The 22,402-nt window shown below is 37.7% G+C and overlaps 2 protein-coding genes across 2 annotated transcripts in view; one reads left to right on the top strand and one right to left on the bottom strand.

Moving 5' to 3' along the window:
- The window catches only part of STX17 (syntaxin 17), a 61,738-nt gene that overhangs the window by 6,819 nt on the left and 32,517 nt on the right, over window positions 1-22,402 (top strand). The window contains exon 3 of the mRNA XM_058672467.1: window positions 9,824-9,889. Within this exon, the coding sequence (XP_058528450.1) occupies window positions 9,824-9,889 (66 nt within the window). The remainder of the gene's footprint in view (window positions 1-9,823; window positions 9,890-22,402) is intronic.
- LOC105941581 (small ribosomal subunit protein eS27-like) lies at window positions 19,366-19,644 on the bottom strand. The gene has a single exon (XM_012925697.2). The coding sequence runs from the start codon at window positions 19,642-19,644 to the stop codon at window positions 19,366-19,368; it is 279 nt and encodes a 92-aa protein (XP_012781151.2).

The raw sequence follows: 22,402 nt of genomic DNA, 5'->3' as shown, positions 1-22,402 counted from the left end.
TCAATGGTAAGGTGTTTTTATTTTAATTTGATTATTTATTAGCAACTTCTCTCTCCTTTAAGTGCACATATATGAGGGATTTTTTTTTTAACGTTGCTGCTTCCCAAACTGAGAGATACTGCCTAGATCAGTTGAGGCAATATGTAGAGAGAAGATAAAATTATCTTAGGGACTGTGCTGGAGGCTGCATAGAACTGGCACTTGTCATGTTTTAGGGGAGTTGTGGCATTGTGGGAATGTCACATTGCTTTACCAGGTTATATCATCCTGTGTAATGATTTAAAAGAACCTCTTCCACTCTACATTTTACATTGTATGGTTCTACATTGGTCTTTTGTTTGTTTGAAGATTGGAAACCCAGGGTATGGTTTTGTATAACATAAATATTTCAAATATAAACAAAACTCATTAAGTTTAGCTGGGTAGCTTCTTTTTTAAAAGATTTTATTTAAAGATTTATTCATTTTACCTGAGAGAGAGAGAGAGAGAGAGAGAGAGAGAGGGAAAGACAGAGAGAGAGAGATCTCCATTCGCTGGCCTAGTCCTCAAATGGTTGCAACATCTAGAGCTGGGCAGATCCAAAGCCAGGAGCTTTGCTGAGTCTCCCATGTGGATGCAGGGGTCCAAGCACTTCAGCCATCCTCTGATGCTTTCCCAGGACATAAGCAGGGAACTGGATCAAAAGTGGAACAGCCAGAACTAGGACCAGTGTCTATACCGGATGCTGGTGCCTAAGGCAAAGGGCTTAGCTAACTTTGCCATAGCACCAGCCCCTGTTTTATTTATTTGAAAGGCATAATTACACACACAGAGAGAGACAGACAGATAGGAAGAGAAAGGGTTTCCATCTCTTGGTTCAGTCCCCATCAGGCATAATGACCGGAACTGATCCAGACAAAGCCAGGAGCCAGGAACTTGTTCCAGGTTTCCCACATGGGTGCAGGATCCCAAGCATTTGACTGTCCTCTGCTGGTTTCCTAGGCATATTAACAGAACTGGATCTAAAATGGAGCAGTTTGGTCTTGAACTGGTGGATACTAGCACTGCAGCAGCCACTTAACCCTCTACCTGACAATGCCAGTCTCTCAACAAATAAAAGTTTTTTCTCCTATAGATACATACCAACTATCTTCCTAGTCTTTAAACTTTATTTAAGAAGTATAGAAAATAAGTGAATATTTAAAAAAATATTTAATTTATTTGAAAGGCATATTTTACAAAGAAAATGAGAGAAAGATCTCCCGTCTATTGGTTCACTCTCCAAATGAATGCAATAGCCAGAGCTGAGCTGATCTGAAGTCAAAAGCCTCTTCTAGCTCTCCTATGTGAGCGCAGGGTTCCAAGGGCTTGGGCAATCCTCTATCGCCTGCCCAAGCCATAAACAGAGAACTGAATGGGAAGTGAAACAGCTAGGACACAAATAAGTGCCCATAGGAAATGTCAGTGCCACAGGACAGAGAGCTAGCCTACTGCACCACTGCCCTGGCTCTAAGATGAGCTTTTTTTTTTTTAAACTTATTTATTATTATTGGAAAGTCAGATTAACAGAGAGAAGGAGAGATGGAGAGAAAGATCTTCCATCAGCTGGTTTACTCCCCAAGTGGCCATAATGGCCAGAGCTGAGTCCATCTGAAGCCGGGAGCCAGGAGCCCCCTCCGTCTCCCATGCGGGTGCAGGGTTCCAAGGCCTTGGACTGTCCTTTACTGCTTTCCCAGGCCACAAGCAGGGAGCTGGATGGGAAGTGGAGCAGTCTGGACATAATGGATCCCGGCACATGCAAGGCAAGGACTTTAGCCAGTAGGCTACCACAACAGCCCAAGATGAATGTTTTTAAAAGAATATTGGTGTAACTGGTTGAGCCATCGCCTACAACACTGGCATCTTTTATAGGTGCTGGTTCATGTCCTGGCTGCTTTACTTCTTGCTGGAGACCAGCTCCAGCTGCGTTCAGGGCTTGAAAAGGGTATGTGGATTTGGCGAGGAAAAGAGACATGGACATGGTCACGGGTGCCCTCCATCAATAGTTCAACTTGATGCCCTCCATCAACAGCTCAAGAAGCTGTCCTTTTTGTTTACACAGACATATCACAAGCCTCTGCACGAACATTTGATTGTTCTATTTTTAACTTCATGAATAAGGGCATGCACAAATGTTTGATTATTTTATTTTTTATTTCATGGCTAACCAGGTACTCTTAAAGATAATTCTGTAAGTTACTATAATCGTTTTTCTTCAAAGCAAGGCATTATCCATTCTTTAGTAGTAGTCATTGGATGACAGGCAGGACTCCAAGGCCAGGGCACATACAGTTACATCTTAATCAGTAATACATTCCTACTATATTTCTATTTCTACAACTTATCTATCATTTAATGGGAGAAATATATCAAAAGGGAAAGAAGATAAAGATCCAAGACAAAAGTTTCAAATATTAAATCCTCCTACAACTATAGGTTTAACTGTACTCCTGTGTGCATGAATTCTCATGAATTGTTAAAAGGCCCACTCACCTAGACATTATCAGTAACATTAACTCCTAATCTCACAAAAGTTGCAAAAACCATCTCACAAGGGCAAACAACAGTGCCTCAACAGATTACAGAATTCTCTTGTTTTTATTTTAAAGATTTATTTTTATTGGAAAGTCAAATATATGGAGAGAAAGATCTTCTGTCCACTTTTTTATTCTCCAAGTAGCCACAATGGCCAGAGTTGAGCTAATCCGAAGGCAGGGGCCAGGAGCTTTTTCCATGTCTCCCACGTGGGTGCAGGGTCCCAAGGCTTTGGGCAGTCCTTTACTGCTTTCCCAGGCCACAAGCAGGGAGCTAGATGGGAAGTGGAGTAGCTGGGACATGAATCGGCACCCATATTGGATCCCAGCACGTGCAAGGTGAGGATTTAGTTGCTAGGCTACAAGATTTTTTTCTGTCACTCTCTCTTTGTAGCTCTGACTTTCAAATATATATATTTAATAATGTGTTAATTTAGTTTAATTTTGTTTTCATTGTGTTTGAAAGGCAGAAACACAGAAACACGCAGGCCGGCCGTGTATCTTCCGTACACTGTTTCATTCTCGAAATGCCTGCAGCAACGAGGGCTTGTCTAGGCCAAATTAAACAGCACAGAACTCAGGCCAGATTTCTCATGCATTGGGGCCAGCACTGTGACGTAACAAGTTAAGGTGCCTGTGGGGACCCACATCCTGTGCAGGTATGAGTTTGAGCCCCAGCTGTTGTAGTTCTGATCCAGCTTCCCCGCTGATATCCTGGGAAAGCAGCAGAGGATGGTTCGAGTGTTTGGGCCCCTATATCCACGTGGAAGACTCAAATAAGCTCCTGGTTCCTGACTTTGGACCAGTGCAGCACTTGTCACTGTTGTCATTTGGTTAGTCAACCAATTGATGGGAGATCTCTTTCTGTCTCTGTCTCTTTTTGTAATTCTGCCTTTCAAGTAAAAGGGGAAAAAAAAAGAACATCTTAAAAAGAAAAAAAGAATGAATAGCATGTGTATGAATGGATATGCTGTGGTAAAGTAAGAATATTTATAATCTGCAGTACTCACTCTGGACAAAAAAATGAAGAACTAATTTTGGACTCCAGGTGTTTGCCAGTGTCCCATTTTCAAAAAGGTGTATTCTTCTCCCGGGAGAGGTGTAGAAAGATAAAATATTATGCTGGCCATCAATCATCCGATATAAATTTAAAAGAAAGTCAGGCTAAAGGGAAGTTGAAGGTAAGCCTTGGTGGGGTGATTCTGCAATGTCTGAAAACAATGAAAGTAGTGTGCTGTGGACACCTGGGGCTGTATTCCATAGGTCCTTCAGCATAGCATTTTATTACACATGATGGGCTTGATTAGAATGTAATACTGAAATTTGAAGTGTTAGCATTCAGCTCTCTTGGTTGATATGAGATAGACTTAGCATAGTTAATAGGAATGATGAGATAGGGAGCTTGGAACATGATTTTCTTTGTTTCATATTATTGAGATTTAGTGGAAAAACTTATTGTGTAGCATATACTGTCTTATTTATTTTTTGATTAAGGCACAAGAGATAGAAAATACACTGGTAGTGTATTTTTCTAAGTGGAGTTTTTTTTTTGTTTGGAATCTCATACTAAAGAGTTGCACTGGTGGCAACTTTTTTTTTTTTTTTAATCTTGCTCTCTATTGTCAGCTTGATTGGGTCTTAGATGTAAATTGGCTATTCCAGCACCAGCTACCACCTCCATATTCCAGCTGAGATGAAATAACTGGAACTACACTCCTCCTTGCATCTTCTTTTTACTCTCAGTGTGTTTATATACAAGCACACATCATTGCTCCCTATAAAGAGAATGCTCTTTCTGTTTCGTGATGCAGTATTGTATCACATCTGTGGTGGTGGTATTAGTTCTTTTTAAGTTACCTTCTAACATGCCTTGTTTTCTCTAAGTTCTTTTTTTCTCCCCCCTCCAACCCTAACTCTTTCCCTTTCGTATATAGGCTTTCTTGGCTGGCTGATATTTAAGAAAGCTCCCTGGAAGGCATATGTGAGTGTGCATGTGGGTAGCAGTATAGTACTGGCAGCCTTGTTGCCTTGAGGGGTAAATACGTGAGGCTCTAATTTAGTAGGAAACCTCCACATGTCAATATCTGTGGCTCTTGTTAGCTACTCAGTTTCTCAAATATGTCAGTCTTCCAGTCTGCTACCTACTGGGGTGTGTTTATTTTGTCCAAGGTAATGGTTGTGGCAGAGATAGTGTTGGCAAGGCTAGATGGGCAAATACAGTGTCAGTTTTGTGGACTAGCCCTTTAAGCTGAAAGAAGGAAAGTATTAGAGAAAGCAAGTAGTCACGAAGCAGAGCAGACTCAACACCAGTTGTAGATTTCTGGTCCAAGTTTAATCTTCCTGATTGTGGCACCTCATCCCTTCCCTTAGCTGTGTGTGGCATCTGGGATCCCTAGATTCTCTCTGAAACTATCTTCTGAAGATTTCTCTAGTATTAGGGACATGGCAGTTGCTTAAGCAAGTGGAGAGGGAGTTGGTAGACTACCTGTTTGCTACCTTCCCATATTGTTATGGATATCACTTCCTATAAAACATCCTTTTAATAATACACAAGAGGTCTTTATGCTTTTTGAATCACACATTTACTTCTACATATAATACTAAACTTATAATACATAGTTGTTGTCTTTCAAAGAAATTTAAAATTTAAGATGAAGAAATTTCCATTTTTGCATGTGTATTTACTGGTTTCTTTATTCCTTTGTGTAGAACCAGTCTTTGTGGGGTACCATTTTCTCATTAGCTTGAAATACATCCTAACATTTTTTTTTTGGTAAAAATTTGCATGTCTGAGAGGTAGAGGATGGAAGGATACAGAAAACAGAAAAAGCTCCGATCCACACGTTCATTCCTCAGATGTATGCAGTGGTGGGGGGCTGGGCTGAGGCTGACATTGGGAGCTAGGAATGCACGCCACATAGGTGGCAGGAATCCAACTGCCTCCCCACTGGGGATGAATCCTGTCTTTTATTTTTTCTTATTTTGCTCTGTTTTAAAAATATTTCCTCTACATATGAAATTCTACTTTGACTTTTCTGTTGTTTTTTGGCACCTTTAAGATCTTTCTCTGCTCTCTTCTGGCTTGTATTATTTCTCAAAAGTCTTACATCTTTGTTTGGCTGTAGTGTAGATATTTTTTTTTCCTTTTGGCTGTTTTTTTTTTGGAAGAATTAAAAATGTTTTTTTCTTTCTTATCTGAAAGACAGATTGAGAGAGACAGGCAGACAGATGGATAGACAGAGAGAGCTCCCATCTGCTGGTTTACCTCCAGATGCCCATAATGGCTAGAGCTAGCCTAGGCCAGACACGGGGGTCAGGAGCTCAGTCCAGCCTCCCATGTGGGTGGCAAGAACTGAATCACTTGAACCATCACTACTACCTCCAAGGCTCCACATTATCAGGAAGCTGGAGCCAGCAGCCAGAAGCCGGTACTGAATCCAGATACTCCCACAGGGTGTGCAAATGTCCTAATGCTCGGTCAAACATCATCCCCTCAGGCTGTTTTAAGATTTTTTTTTTTGTCAGAAATTATTTTAAGTAATTCTCTGTCATTGCTTTAAAGATTTATTTCCATTTATTTATTTATTTGAAAAAGTTACAGAAAGAGAGGGAGAGACACAGAAAGAGATCCTCCATCTGCTGATTCGCTCTCCAGAGGATTGCAATGGTCGGGGGTGCCCAGGCCAAAGCCAGGAGTCCCGAGGTCCATCCATGTCTCCCACGAGGGCATCAGAGGTCCAAGAACATGGACCACCTTCTGCTACTTTTCTCATCAGGGTGGATGGAAATGGAGTCACCAGGTTATGAATTGTCACCCATAGGGGATGCTGGTGTTGTAGATGGTGGCCTCATGGGCTATGCCACAATGCAAGGCCCCTCTTTGAAGTAGTACTGTTGTGATATGATTAGTACAGTTTTCTTCACTTTATTGTTCTTTGAGCATCTTACATTTGTGGATTTATGCTTTTTTTTTTTTACCAAATTTGGAAAAACTTCGGCCATTTAAAAAATTTTTTTCCAGTCCCATCTACTCTATTATTTGTACATCATTTTGTTATCATTTAATCCACAACTCACTGGTGCTGTTGTAATTTATTTTCAATCTGTTTTTCTCTGTATTTCATTTGTATCATTTCTATTGCTTTGTCTTTACGTTTATTAATCCTTTCTTTTGCATTGTTTCCTGTGCTAATAATCATATCCAGTGTACTTTTTATTTCAGATCTTCTTTTTTCCTCTCTAGAAATTTAATATTGTAGAATGTTTTGTAGAACAGTTTTTCAGCTTAGTAGGTAAAAGGCACATCCGGTATCAGGATACCTGGGTTCAGTTCCTGGCTGCAGCTCCTGATCCTACTTCCTGCCAATGCAGGGCCTAGGAGGCAGTGATGATGGCTCAGGTAATTGAGTTCTGCCACCTATGTGTCAGACCTACCTTGCATTCTGAGTTCCCATGTTCAGTTTTGGGGCAGCCCCAATCATTGCAGGTAGTTAGGGAATGACTCAGAAGAAAGGAGCACTCCTTCTCTCCCTGCCCCCTGTGCTTCTACCTATCAAGTCATAAATAAAGATGCCTTTAATGTGTCTTCTATATATACTGATTTTTTTTCTGCATTCTTGGCTACATGAAGTACTTGGTAATTGCTTATAATATACCTTATTCCATCATTTTATCATATCTTACTCATTTCTATTGACTGATTTTCTCAATGCAGATCATATTTTTGAGCTTTTTTTCATATATGGTAATTGCTTACTGTTGCAGACATTGTGAAACTTTGCTGGGTATTGAACTTTTTGGATACTTTTTGTCTAAAAAGGCATTTATTGGAAAATGTTATGAAGAGAGAAAAACAACCAAACATGTGGCCACAGTGCCTGGTGCTGGCCAAGCTGAAGCCAGGAGCAGAGAGCTTCCCCCAGGCCTCCCACTTGACTGCAGAGATGCAAGCCCTGGAGTCATATTGCATTCCTTTTCCCAGGCCACTATCAGGGAACTAGGCCAGAAGTGAAGCAGCCAGGACTTGAACTGACACCTATGTGGGATGCCAACATTGCAGATGGTGACTTAACCCACTAGAATACTTTTGTATTTATTTTGTATTTAAATATTTTTAGTTTTATCTTTTAAAAAAAAAGTTTACTTATTTGAAAGGCAGAGAGAGAGAGAGAGAGAGAGAGAGAGAAATGGATGTCTTCCATCCATTTATTCACTCCCCAAATGGCTGAAATAGCCAGGGCTGGCCCAGGCAGAAGCCTGGAGTGAGGCTTTCTTTTATGTTTTCCTGTGTGGGACCAGAACAGCCTTTAGTTCATTGCTGATTTTCTGCACAACATTTGGGGATAGTCTACCTGAGGTTCTGTGTATTGTAAAATTTTCTGCTTGAAATGTGGTCACAGGAGCTGTTTTTGACGTGTGGCCTTTAGGGATTATTCCACTTGTTTTTCTTTTCTTTTTTTTTTTTAAAGATTTATTTATTATTATTGGAAAGCCGGATATACAGAGAGGAGGAGAGACAGAGAGGAAGATCTTCCATCTGATGATTCACTCCCCAAGTGAGCCGCAACGGGCCGGTGCGCGCCGATCCAATGCCGGGAACCAGGAACCTCTTCCGGGTCTCCCACGCGGTTGCAGGGTCCCAAAGCTTTGGGCCATCCTCGACTGCTTTCCCAGGCCACAAGCAGGGAGCTGGATGGGAAGTGGAGCTTGCCGGGATTAGAACCGGTACCCGTATGGGATCCCAGGGTGTTCAAGGCGAGGACTTTAGCCGCTAGGCCACGCCGCCGGGCCCTCCACTTGTTTTTCAATGATTTTTTTTCTGACCTCGGGTAGTTTCTTCATAGGAAAGTGCTGATGAGTAATTATTGCTGCAGATCCCTGCAGTTGTGTTTTGGCATCCTCTTAGTTCCATCTCCTCCTCCTGCCACCCTCTTCCAGTACTTTCAGTAAATTCAGCAGCATTGGCCTCCACAAGATCTCAGTCTGTTTCTTTAAATGAAAGTGATTTGATGATGCTGTTAAGTTTATGTCTGGTGAACATATCTTCTTAATAGTCTAGTTATTTTTAGGCTTAATAGTTCTTGTTCTCAGGCGATGTGAAAATTTTATAAATGTTAAAAAGGTTTTTGCTGCACCATTCACTGATAAATTTAAAGACTGTGAAGAAAAAGGAATATTAAAATGCCCTGGAGAGTTTTTCAGTGCTCCCCACTTATATTCCGTTATACATTTATCTGATGCGTACGTGGGATATTTCCACATTTCTATCCTTTCGGATTATTTCCAGGTTGATTTTGTCATAGTGCAACTATATCAACAACGTGTGTAATGTCATCATTCAGATCTGCTGACATTTTTTGTTATTTGTTTTTTTCATTCCAACTATAAAGAACATATGATATTTGATGTTGATTTTTTTTATTCTATATAGATGTTCTACTATGATATTGTCTTATTTTCTTAAGATTCCTGTCAAAAAATTTTCTATTCTTATCAACTTTTTGGACAATTATTTTTTAAGATTTATTTATTTTTATTACAAAGTCAGATATACAGAAAGGAGGAGAGACAGAGAGGAAGATCTTCCATCCGATGATTCACTCCCTAAGTGAGCCGCAATGGCCGGTGCGCACCAGTCTGAAGCCGGGAACCTGGAACCTCTTCCGGGTCTCCCACACGGGTGCAGGGTCCCAAAGCTTTGGGCCATCCTCCACTGCTTTCCCAGGCCACAAGCAAGGGAGCTGGATGGAAAGTCCGGGCCCCTTGGACAATATTTTGAAAGCTAAATATTGCCTTGATAAAAAAATGAGACCTGCATTAACTGCTCAGTCTCATTTTATTTATTCTGTTATACAGTCTTTTTTCAAATTATAATTATAATTTTTTAATACTTAACATTATCATTGACAAACATTTGTAATTTGCCATATACAGTAGAATTTTCTTAGGATTTCTGTTAATATTGTTTTTCACATCTTTATATCCTCTTTTTTTAGTTTATAGTTTTAATTTCCATAGAGTTTTCAATATCAGTTTTTTCACCAAAATAAAGCAACCCAAGTCTGTTGATTTTTAAAAATTTGTCTTGCTATTTCCAGATCTCAGTGTAATTTTCTAGACAATGTCCTGCTTTTGTGGTCATTGGAAAGTGAATTAATTGCTATGTTTTGTAGCTAGTCTATTTCATATTTGATGAGTGCTGATTTTTGCAACAACTGAAAAAAATCCTTTTGTGATGAAAAATTCAATATCTTCCCTCCTCTTTTTTGTAGTATCAAAGGTGTAGAGTCTGGGACAAGTTGCATGAAGAACATATCAATGCAGGGCGTACGGTTCAGGTAAGGCTATTATATTGTTTCTGGTAAATTAACAAGAAAACAGCATAAAAAAATTTTGCTGTAATATATCTTTCATACTTATATATGTGTGTGTGTGTCTTTTTCTTTATGGATACTTTGTATCAGGAATTGTTGAAATGGAATTATGCATATGTTAATGTTTGTTTCATAATACCAAATCTTCCTTGTGATGTTAAATCAGTCAGCATTCTCGCAAGTAGCACCTTTTCCAGAAAACCTTACCAATGTTGGTATTACTTGGTTCTCATGTTTTTGCTAACTGGTAGTTCAAATAATGCTACATTGTTGTTTCAACCTTAATTTAAAAAAACTACTTTAATTAGTTACCCCTCACTAGCGGATGGAAGATTTCTCTGCACACCCCTCCTAAAACTGTTCTGCACCTCAACTGTTGACAAAGGCCTTGTTAGATTTATAAGCCAGTATAGATTATCCTAAAATCTACCAAGTTCAGCAAAATTATGTGTCAACACAATAAACTGCTAAATATTAAAATGAAAACAGACACGAGACAGCTGAACAGTACCCTATAGCCACTTTAGGATGTATAGCAGCCGGTTCTGTGTACAAACAAAAATTGAAGGATCAATGAAGTAGTCACAGGATGTGGTTAAGAACTTGCACTGTTATAACGTATTGATTACCCAATACCATGTCAATTAATTCCATAATGTTATAAATTGTTGTTGATGTTGTGCTGGGGCTTCTAATTGATCGTGACGATATTCTGCCAGCTCTGCCTTCAGACCAGAGATGGTTTCCCCAAGAAACTGTTGAATTTATCTGGACAATAAGATGCTGGACTCTATGCTTGGTATATGTTTGCAACTAAAGAATCTCAGCTTAATTTGAACTGTAATACTGCAGCAAGGTGGAGGAATCCACCACGGGGGGGAGGGTACGGGGAGGAGATGAGGGAATCCCAGAGCCTATGAAACTGTGTCACATAATGCAACGTAATTCATAATTTTAAAAAAAAACTACTTTAAAAGGTGAAAGTTTTTTCATATTGCTTATTGTTTTTGTTAATTATCTACTCATGTTCTTTGCATATATTGTGTTGATACCTTTTCTGAGCACTCCTTATAATTGAAAAGATATTGTACTTTTGTCTGTAATGTGTATTGTAAACATTCTCAGCTGTTATCAGCTTTTTTCAAAAGAGTAAATTTTTGATAGGCACAGCGCTTAAGTTGTCACTTGGGGTTTCTACATCCTACATGAATAGTGCCTAAGAATAAGTCCCACCTCACTTCTGACCCAGCTTCCTGCTAATCTGCACCCTGAGAAGAAAGCAGATGTATCTCATGTTAGTATGATGTATTTGTCACACTTGATAAACAATACTCAACCTCCCTATTATTAGCATCTCCTATTAATATAATGTATTTGTTACAATTAGAATTCTGTATCTAATGAAACCGGCAATCACATGTTAGGAAAATAAAGACACTTTAAAGTGAGTTTTTGCAAAGAATACATGTAAGGTTTTCTTGAATTTCAAAAATGATTTTAATGTCAGCTAAAGCGAACAGTTTGGGATAAAATAAAATGAATTCAAGGGATTATTAGAAAAGATGATAGAACTCCAGAACATGTTAGTGATGTAGAGATAGTTGAGATGTACAAAAATAGATTTGCTTGAAATTTTTTATAAAAATTATACTCATTTCTCTCCATGTGTATTTTAGAGCTTACTAACCAGATTATCGGCCTGAGAAGTGGGAACTGTGCTGCACTATCGTTATTTTCCACAGCATCTGGTAGTTATGTGTTTATTGAATGGTAGCAAGTATGTTCGTGTCAATACGATTATTGTGGCTTGGATTTTCTGTCATCTTCACTGCGTAGCATGTCACTGAAAATCATACAGTTTACTTGAGACTTTGGCAGCGGTTAAAGTATTTGTTTACTGATATAAAAAAAAGTTTATTTACTGTATTGCTCTCCAGTTGGCACAAGAGATTAACTTGTGATCCCCTAGGTTTCACACGTGGGTACAGGGACCCAAGGACTTAAGCCATCCTCCTCTGCTTTCCCAGGTCATCAGCAGGGATCTGCATTGGAAGTGGAACAGCTAGGCAGGAACCAGTATCCACATAGGATACCAGTGCCTCAGGCAGAGGCTTGGTGCCAGGCCCTGTACAAACTACTCTTTTAGAATTATGAACAGTTGCCATAGATTTTCCCAATTTGTTGTTAGTAGATTTATGTAATAACAAATACTCTTCACCCACATTATGATGTATTTTGATAAAAAGGAATTCTTAATATACATATATTCTGATTTATTCATCTTCTTTGATTGTCTAGTTCAAGGCATCTCCTTGATCCAAACAGCAAGAAGGATCTTTTCCTATATTTTTGATTGAATATTTTAAATGATTTGCGTTCAGTAAATATTCAGGTATTTTTTCAAGCATCCTGGAAGTGGTGGTATGTGGTAGGCATAAATAAAATTCCATTTTCTCTTAGAAAACCATCTGTTTCACTCTTTGCTTATTTCTGCTGTGCTGTTTTTGAAATACGTTACAGTTTTCTGTGTGTGTGGGTCTGTTTCTGGTCTTTCTGTGTTCAGTTGCAGTCCTCACTTTGTTTCTGCACCAGTTTTCATACTACCTTCATCTGACAGTTTTAGGAAAAAGTTTGATATCAGAAAGTTCATATTAGGGAATCACATTGGGTTTGTACATTTATTAAAAGTATATATCTTTACAATATCTACTTTTCTTTCCTGTGAATATTGCATATTCTTGGACTTGTTTGTATATTCTTTAATATTTGTGAATATTTTGGGTTTTTTTGCATACAGGTTACAGTACATTGTACTTTTTAAAAGTACCCACAAAAATGTCTATTCTATGTGATCATCTACATTATGACCTTGTTACTTTCCCCTTGAGTCTGGGTAAAAATAATGCTGATTAACCTCTAAGGCTAAGTCAGAAAATCCACTGGTTATTTGAGGTTACTTGTTATGTCCAGATATCGTAAAACCCTTGTGCTGGAGACAGCCATAGCCATAGCTGAGCAGTCGGCAAATGTCAGCTTGAAGTGCCAGCCACGTGAATAAGCCATGTGGGAAATCCAGTGCAGTGACTTCACTGACCTATGGTTTAACTGCATGTAGGATCCCAAATGCGACCTGCTCAGCTGACAACTTCCTAAAATTTGGTCCACAAAATTTTTAGCAAAATTGAATGGTAGTGTTAGGTCGTTATGGCTGGATTAATTGTTTATGTAGCAACAGATGACTAAAGTACAGATTTTATGAACTTGCTGTAGCTATTCAAGTATTTTGTTAATCAGTTTTTTTTAAATATTTATTTATTTTTATTACAAAGTCAGATATACAGAGAGGAGGAGAGACAGAGAGGAAGATCTTCCGTCCAATGATTCACTCCCCAAGTGAGCTGCAACGGCCGGTGCGCGCCAATCCGAAGCCGGGAACCAGGAACCTCTTCCAGGTCTGCCATGCAGGTGCAGGGTCCCAAAGCTTTGGGCCATCCTCGACTGCTTTCCCATGCCACAAGCAGGGAGCTGGATGGGAAATGGAGCTGCCAGGATTAGAACCGGCGCCCATATGGGATCCTGAGCGTGTTCAAGGTGACGACTTTAGCCGCTAGGTCATGCCGCCGGGCCCTAATCAGTTTTTCAGTAGCTTACAGTGTAGTTGTGCGTGTGTGTGTATGTGTGTGTATGCATGTGTGTTTTGGGGGAAAGTATTAAAATTAATGCTTCATAACTTTTACAGGTATACATAGAAATATGGTTCATTTTCATGTATATACATTTTTATGGCTAGTTATATTTAAAGTTTCTTGATATTTCTAATAATTGGCTTATATTCCCTCTGAATTTTCTGTTTATAATTTAACTTTTTGAGCAATGTTTTTCTTGTAATACCACCCATTTTTCCTGATTTCCTTCTTGTTTTGATTTTTCCTGGTTTTTTTGTCTGTTTCACTAGTTATTGTGAGAAACAGTTGGTTATAAATAAGCCTGTTCAAACATATCTTTAAAAAAAAAAGCCATTTAAGGGCCTGTAGTGATGGCCTATTGACTAAGCTCCTAGCCTTGCACACGCTGGGACCCTGTATGGGTGCCGGTTTGTGTCCTCGGTTGTGGTTCCTTCCAGCTCCCTGCCTGTGGCCCAGGAGGGCAGTCGAGGACGGCCCAGAGCCTTGGGACCCTGTATCTCCATGGGAGACCTGGAATGAGCAACTGGCTCCTGGTTTCGGATCAACTCTGTTTTGACCGTTGTGGTCACTTGAGGAGTGAACCAGCAGTGGAAGATCTTTCTTTCTCTTCTTTCTGTAAATCTGCCTTTCCAATAAAAATAAATACATTTTTAAAAAATGCCACTTAAAAGACAGCAGCTCCCTCTGCAAAAATAATTCTTACTATTATTTATGTAATTTTTTTTCTAAAAGCAAAATCTCATTATACAATAAACATTATCCAATAAACATTTTCTTTATCATTTGAATAACTTGGGTACGGTTTGCTCTCCCCAAAAACTTGACACACTTATTGATAATAGAGAATTCTGGGAAATATTTCCCAATTTCTACTTTGGTAGATGGTAATTAGCAAAAAATCAGATGTTTAATAGTTTAAAGCCTCAAGAGAAGTAGTGTAAATCTCTATATGATTATCAAATGTCTCATAGAATCTAATGGTATGGTGCCAGCCAGCTGGATGTTCAATATGGGGATATTATCCTCATTCCCCAGATCACAAAAAAATGCTGAAGAGCACAGATATTTAGTGTTTTTCCAAAATGTAAAAAAATAAATTTTGTGTTTGTGTAGAGTAAGTAGTGGTGTGGGAATGCACTTTATCTGGCATTGTGTTAATGACCTGAGGTGGCAGTAGGTGAGCAGCAGTTCTGTCTAAATGTCTTCTTTTTAACCCAGAAACATATTTTTAGAATTTTTAAATTTTGTTTGAGGAAAGTCAGAAAGAGAGAGAGGGAGAATTTAGAGATTGAGATTGAGTCCCTCCCAAACATTGTTTCACTCCCAAATTCCAACAGCAGCCCCCTGACAGGCCAACGCCAAAAGCAGAAGCTCAATGCAGGTCTCCCACTAAGCAACAGGGCCCCAAATACTTGGGCCATCCCAGAGTGAACATCAGCAGGAAGCTGGAGTGAGGAGCAGGAGCATAACATCCCAGTATTATGGGATGTGGACATCTCAACCAACAGGTTAATCCCTGGCTGAACTTCAACCCCTGGAAATATTTTTAATAGTAACTCAGTGGATAGGAGACATGAATACTCAGTTAATACATTTATAATCAGTACTCAATAGGTATTTGAATAAATCAATGAATATCTTTTTCTCTTTTGATTTTATTACTTTTTATTGTTTTAAATATTTATATATGTACTTTGTAAGGTATATGTAATAATCTATATAGTATAAATATATGAAATATATATTATACATCTAAAAGATACATATATATAAAAGTGTTAATGTGTAGCATTAATAGATAGATTTCCTTATGTTGCAGTAAGTATGAAGTCATGAGTACCCTAATGTTACAGTTGGGTAATGCAAGTATAGTCCAGATTTGTTTTAATTAAATACTTATGATTCTGGAGCTTTTAATACTAAATTATGTGATGTCTAGAATATGTTTGCACTAAGTTATTTGCATGTTTACCATTGGGCTTGTGTTCTGTGTTTGTAAAGAAATCAAATTAATTATTGTGATACCAAATGTTTTCTGCTATAAACAATTTGCTTTCAAAATTACATGTTGTGAAAACACATTAAGAATCCTAAATCGATATTTAATGAAGACAAATATATGCATAGCCACTCACCTTTTAATCATTAAATACACAATTAGTCATTTTCCAGACTTTTCAATTAACTTAGAATAATTACTTTTTACAGTTATCCTCAGTATGGATAACTGTATATTTGAATGCATCTTTTAATCTTTAAACAGTTCTGAAAGAAGGTAAAAAAGTCATAGCTTGTGATTAAATCTAGATGTAGTGCTAAAGAGACAGAAAAAGAAGTCATATTTCATGAGAAATTTTGGTTGTGCTTTACAGTTTAATACTTGCCTACTGAGAAGTTTATTAAGCTTTCTAATAAAAAATTTACTATATTAATTGTATACCCATTGTTATAACTTTTAGATATTTCTTTTGAGTTTTTAGAATTTTCACTGTCATAGGCACTAGAGATTCAGTAGAAGAAAATTCTTGTTATCATAGAATTTGTATTTTGGGGCTGGCATATGGAGAGGGCAAAGATAGGGTTTTTTGTGATTAAAAATGTATTTTAACTGAACACATAATAAGTGAATATATGTGTGGGACACAGTGTGATGTTTTAATATACGTATACATTGTTAACTAAAAAAATCAAAGACATTAGCTTAATCTTTTGCCTGTAGTATTTATGATTTTACTGTGGTGAGAACATCTCAAATCTTCTCTTTTGACTATTTTGAAGAAATTTGAATTTATTCAAATAATTTGATAAATTGTTTCTGACTGTATTCATCATACTATTGTAAAATATCAGAATTTATTCTTCCCATCTAACTGTAACTTAGAATCCATTGACCAGTGCTCCATGTGTCCAGGTTTCTCCCTTCCTGCTGCCTTTCCCAGCCTCTGGAACCGTACTTCTTTCTCCTTCTGTGTGTTGATATTTTGGAGTTTCCTGTAAGAGTGGAATTGTGTGGTCATCTTCCTGTGTCTGCATTTGATTACATAACATAATGTCCTCTAGGTTTGTCTATGTTGTTGCAAATAACAGAATTTAATTATTTGCAAGCCTCTGCAATGTTCCATTGTATATATGTTCATATACAATGACTGTTGTGACCAAGGAGAATAAGAGATGCAGTTAGATAGACTTGCTGGAGCAGATCATAGTGGGCCTTGTAGGATTTGGTATCAGAGTTGAGTACAAAGCTCTTTTTGGAAAGTTCTGAACACATAGGATTTCAAAAGATCCATGTTTTTTCAGTGATTTAGGTTATATCATGTGCCTGTATATAAATAATAGGATACTATTTTACATTTTGGGTTTTTTTTTTTCAAACAAGTTTCTTGAAGCATTTCCACCATGTAATAAAGTGCACATATTTAAATTAGATGATGACAAATGTTGACATATGAATGCACTGTAAGACTATCAGCACCATAAAGGTAATGAACATGTGTATTTCTTTCTGAAATGTCTTTATGCTTTTTGTTACCCCACACACCCTCTTGGCCTGTGTCTGCATTCTTCTTATCCGCTATCTCAACCTGCCAGTCTAAACCCATACAACCACTGACCTGCCATCACTGGACATCAGTTTGGATTTCTCATAATTTTATATATACATAAAATAGGTACTTAAAATATGGCTTCTTTTACTCTGCCTAAAGATTTCCTAAATATTTTGGGATTCATCCATGTTGCATTGCATAGCCATTTCATTTTTTCATTACTGAACACTATTCTATTGTATCATTACACCACATATTGTTTGTTCATCTGTTGGATGGTCGTTTGGATTGTTTTCTGTCACAAAAGCGCCATGGACATTTCAGTACCTATCTATACAGACAGAGGATCTCATTTCTCATGAGTGATTATTTAGAAGGAGTGAAATTGTTGTTATTTAGCTTGCTAAGAAACTGCTCTTCTTCCAAAATGCTTACACAATTTTGTATTCCTGGGAGTGTGTCCATGTCTGTCAGTATGTGTTATATTTAGTTCCTATCTATCTATCTATCTATTTATTTATTTACTTATTTTTGCCATTGTAGTAGGTCTGTCTACAGTAGTGTGTCACTGTGATTTTAATTTTGTGTAATGATTAATTTATGATTAATGATGTTTGATTTGTTTTGAATTAAGTATTTTTAATGCTCTTGTGTATCCTTTGTTGTCTTGCCAGCTCTTACTTTTTTGTGTGTTTGTTTTAGGGTGTGTAGTATACATCATATTTTTTTATTTTCAAGAGAAATAATAAAAAAAAAAATCTCTATTTCTCCCTTGCTAGTCTTTTTGGTGTTGTTTTTAGGTAGTTTGCTTTTAGATGTGTTATATACCTCATAATATCTAAATAGTCAGTTATATTTTAAAGTAGTTGTATTTACCTGTGTCACTTCCATTTCTGATAACTAATGCCTTTGCATAGAAGAAAATCCATATTTTTATCAATATGGTTTTTCTTTTGCCTGATTTTTTCTTTCCTCTTTTTTTTTTTTTTTTTTGTTAAGATTCATTAAGTCAGGTTTACAGAGAGAAAGAGTGACAGACATCTTCCATCCACTGATTCACTCCCAAAGGCTACAGTAGCTGGGGCTGTACCAATCTGAAGCTTTAGAGCCCAGAATACCTCCCATGTGGGTTGCTGGGATCCAAGCTTGGATCAACTTCTGTTTCTTTTCCAAACGTATTAGTAGGGAGCTGGATCTCAAGTGGAGCAATCAGGACTTGAACCAGCACTCAAATAAGAATGTTGGCCCATCAACTAGTGGCTAACACTCTGTGCCATAATGTTAGCCCCAAGATTTTCTTTGTCATTGCTTGGAGGCAGTTCTGCTGTGATGAATTCTTTCGTTGACTCTTTTTCCGGTGCTGTAAAGATATTTAAACATATTCTCACATTGTTTCTGATGAGAAGTCTGCTCATTCTTTGTTCCTCTATATGCAGTGTGTCTTTTTTTTTTTTTAGCTACTTATGATTTTATTTTTATCATTGTTTTTGGTGCATTTTGATTATGATAGGTCTCAGTGGAATTCTCTTCATATGACTTGTGTTCTTAGATGTTTGGATTTATTGTTTGATTTTTTTAAACTTATTTATTTGAAAGGCAGAGTTATGGAATGGGGGGAAGAGAGATAGAGAGGGATCTTCCATCCACTAATTCACTCTCCAAATGACCAGAACAGTTGGGGCTGGGTCATTCTGAAGACAGGCACCAAGGGCTTCTTCCGAGTCTTATGTGGTGGCCAAGTGTTTATGCTGTCCTTTGGTGCTTCCCCAGGCACATTAGCAGGGAGCTAGGTTAGAAGTGGAGTATCCAGTACTTGAGCCAGCACCCATATGGGATATAAGTGCTGCAAGTGGAAGTTTGGCCCACAACATCACAATTCTAGCTCCTGGATTTATTTTTTGCATCAAACAATATCTAAAACGAAAATACATTGCATCAAACAGTATATAAAATGAAGGCTGAAAAAACCATATATATATTCATGTCCCCTACAATCTCCTTTTTTCAGGGATTTCAATTATAAATACATCATGCATAAAATTATTGCACAGCTCACTGGTGCTCTAATTTTTCTTACAATTTTTCTCTCTGTTTAGTATTGGATAGTTTTTATTGCTAGGCTTTCATGTTAGTTATTATTGTTGTTTTTTTGTATCCACAATGTGCTTATTGGAAGGTCTCCCTCTCATCTTGATTCAGGGCTCCCTTAGTGCTGAATCCTTCTGAAGGAACATCCTTCTGTAAGCCTCACTTTGCCTCCCGTGGGCTGGCAGAGGACAGTGGAGCAAACAATACACAAAACAGCTGTTTCTGCGTGGCTAAAAGCAGTGATGATTTTGTAGCATTGTGGGCACTTGACATCCATGAGGTAGGACTTGGGGCTCTGCACCAGGAGTTCCTTCTTGCACTTCCTCTTCTCTGGAGAGGGATGCAGAAGATCCTTGGCATGTTTGCGTGGGGAGGTCGTCAGTGTCAGAAAGGCCATGTTGAGTTAGTCTTAACAGCAGTAATACTCAACCTTCCATTCATGTATTCAGTATATTTTTCGCCTAGAATACTTCTAGTTTTCATGCCTAGAACTTTGATTTGGATCCTTTTTTATACCCTCCATGTCTCTACTTAACTTCTGGAATATATGAAACAATTAAAATGACTTTTCTGCTAATTATAATATCCATGTCAATTCTGGGTCAGTTTGATCTTTGATTGTTCTCTTACTATGAGTCATGTTTTCCTGTGTGTAATGTCTGGAAACCTTTGATTGGGTCTCCTTTACTACGCTGAATGCTGGATATTTTTTGTATTCCTATAAATCTTGAGCTTTGCTCCAGAATGTAGTAAGTTACTTGGAAACGGTTTGATCCTTTTGGATCTTTTATGATTCATTGGTCTGAATTGAAGCAGTGCTCAGTCTGTAACCAATTATTGTTCTTTACTTAGGCAAAAGCTTTTCTGATTATGCTACACAATACCCTGTTAATTAAGATTTTTCCGCTTTAGCTGGTGGGAACAGGCACTGTTTACAACTTTGAGTGAGTGCTGGACACAATTCCCTGTCATCTGTTCAGATGGTGCTTTCCTCAGCTTTGGACGGTTTCCTCACATACATCTTGTGATAAACACTGATTTGTAGTGACCCTTAAATATTGGTCTATTGATGACCCTCTCCGTACCTGCACGGTTCCATCTTGGGCCTTTCTTCTGGTCCTCCCTGTGCACTGCACTCCACTCACTTGGTTCAGAAGCGGGAACCCATCTGTTAATATGTTTTGAAACTTCAAATAGGATAGGCTCAACAGTTGTCTTCTCTGTAAAAAGACAACATTAGTATTAGGAAACATTTTGTGGTAAATTTTGAAATGAAGTGGAAGGATTGCAAGGTGTTCCTACATTAATAATGCATGGAAGAATATTAACTTGGCTTTTATAGAAATTTGATCAGCCTAGCTTTTTTTTTTTTTTTTATCCACACCAGTGATAAGAGACAGAACTTGCTGGGAATACACTTTTTTTTTTTTTTTTGGACTCACCTTAGAGACACTAATTTCATAGATTTCAGAGCACATTTAGAGAGATTGTACTCTCCAGAGAGTCCATCCTACTATCATAAGTAGCATGGATTTACACAAGTAAAATCAGCCATTGATTCATAGACGTGAAATGTGACTACCACAATTTTTGCAAGGGAGAAATATAAAACAGTTGAGCTGTTACCTTTTACTTTAAGAAAGGGGAATTTAAAATGAGGGAATCAATAAGACAATGGAGAAGTAAGAATTAGAGAAATTAGGAATAAAGAAGAAAAGAATCAAGAAAAACAAGGTCATGCACAGAATGGATGAGAGCAGGTTCCAAAATTAATGCTATCAAAGCATTAATTGTTTTAGGTGACTGTGAATCTCAGGGGAATTTGTAGCATTTTTCCTTAAAATTTCTATGAACTGATTAATTTTGATTTAGAATCTTTAACTTCTACTCTGATGGGCAGATGTTCTGTAGAATCACAAGACGGAATTTAAATCCAAGACACCATTAGTTATGAAACATACAATTGTTTTGTATCCCTCTAAGAAAGAAAATGCTGCCAGTTAACGATGGCATAATGTGTTTTCACGATCTATTTTAAGATATATTACAATTTCAGAGATGTTAAATTATGGAAAGATATTATATCCTAAAATTGGATGTAATATCTACCCTCTCTTTCCCCAATCTATTCTGTTTAATGTGTTGTATTTTCTCAATATTATTGTTCAGAGATAGCGTGAATATCTCCTACTTCATTGAGTTTATCTACCTAGGGCCTTACAGTAATATACCTTTGAAATTCCCTTTGATTGTGTTTCTTATCCTCCTTTCAGTTTTTAATATTTCTGTCTAATAAGGAGTCAAGGGCAAAATAGGAGTTAAGTAGTTCTGTTTTCTTGGCATCATCTGTTAACATTATACCATCTGCCCCAAGCAGTAGGCCTGAGCCTTCTTTCTTGTTCTTGCTCTACATTTATTTTTTAAATCCTTTTTATTGTTCTTAACATTTTTCACCAGCCTCCGCTCATTCTGGGCTCCCATTTTACTTACATGATTCTCCTCATTTCACACCACTCTTTTGTATTCACGTGCCTTTTGTTCCTTTTTTTTTTTTCTTTTTCAATAAATCTCTTAAAATCCAAAACTTATCATAGCACACCTTACACAACCATGTTGGGTCATGTTGGATTCTTTTCCTGCTTAATTTGTGTATAATTTGTATTATAAAAGTGCCAGAATTTCACTTTTCAGAAACTTTTTTTTGTCAAAAAATCTTATTACCCACAATATAATTTCTACTGTGGTAGATTATACAGCTTTTCTTTCTTTCTTTCTTTCTTTCTTTCTTTCTTTCTTTCTTTCTTTCTCTCTCTCTCTCTCTCTCTCTCTCTCTCTCTCTCTCTCTCTCTTTCTTTCTTTCTCTCTTTATTCTTATTTTAAGATTGACCTATTTATTTGAAAGGCAAAGTTAGAGAGGGAGCAAGACAGAGATCGTCCGTCTGTTGGTTCGCTGCTCACGTCTTCTAGATTTCCTGTGTGGGTGCAGGGGTCCAATCACTTGGGCCACTGTGCTGCTTTCCTACACCCATTAGCAGGGAGCTGGATCAGAGTATAGAAGAAGCCAGGACTCTAACCAGCGCTCATATGGAATGGTGCCACACAGTCAGTGGCTTTTGCCGTAAGCCGGAGGACTGATCCTCAACTTCTTTTTTTTA

Source organism: Ochotona princeps, chromosome 14 (assembly GCF_030435755.1).
Source record: "Ochotona princeps isolate mOchPri1 chromosome 14, mOchPri1.hap1, whole genome shotgun sequence".
Lineage (NCBI taxonomy): Eukaryota > Metazoa > Chordata > Mammalia > Lagomorpha > Ochotonidae > Ochotona > Ochotona princeps.
The sequence above is the reverse complement of the archived record's forward strand: the minus strand, read 5'-3'. Positions and strand labels throughout refer to the sequence as shown.

What these genes read in the sequence shown, in the direction of transcription:
- LOC105941581 (XM_012925697.2), bottom strand. Translation starts at nt 19,644, where the DNA reads ATGGCCTTTCTGACACTGACGACCTCCCCACGCAAACATGCCAAGGAT.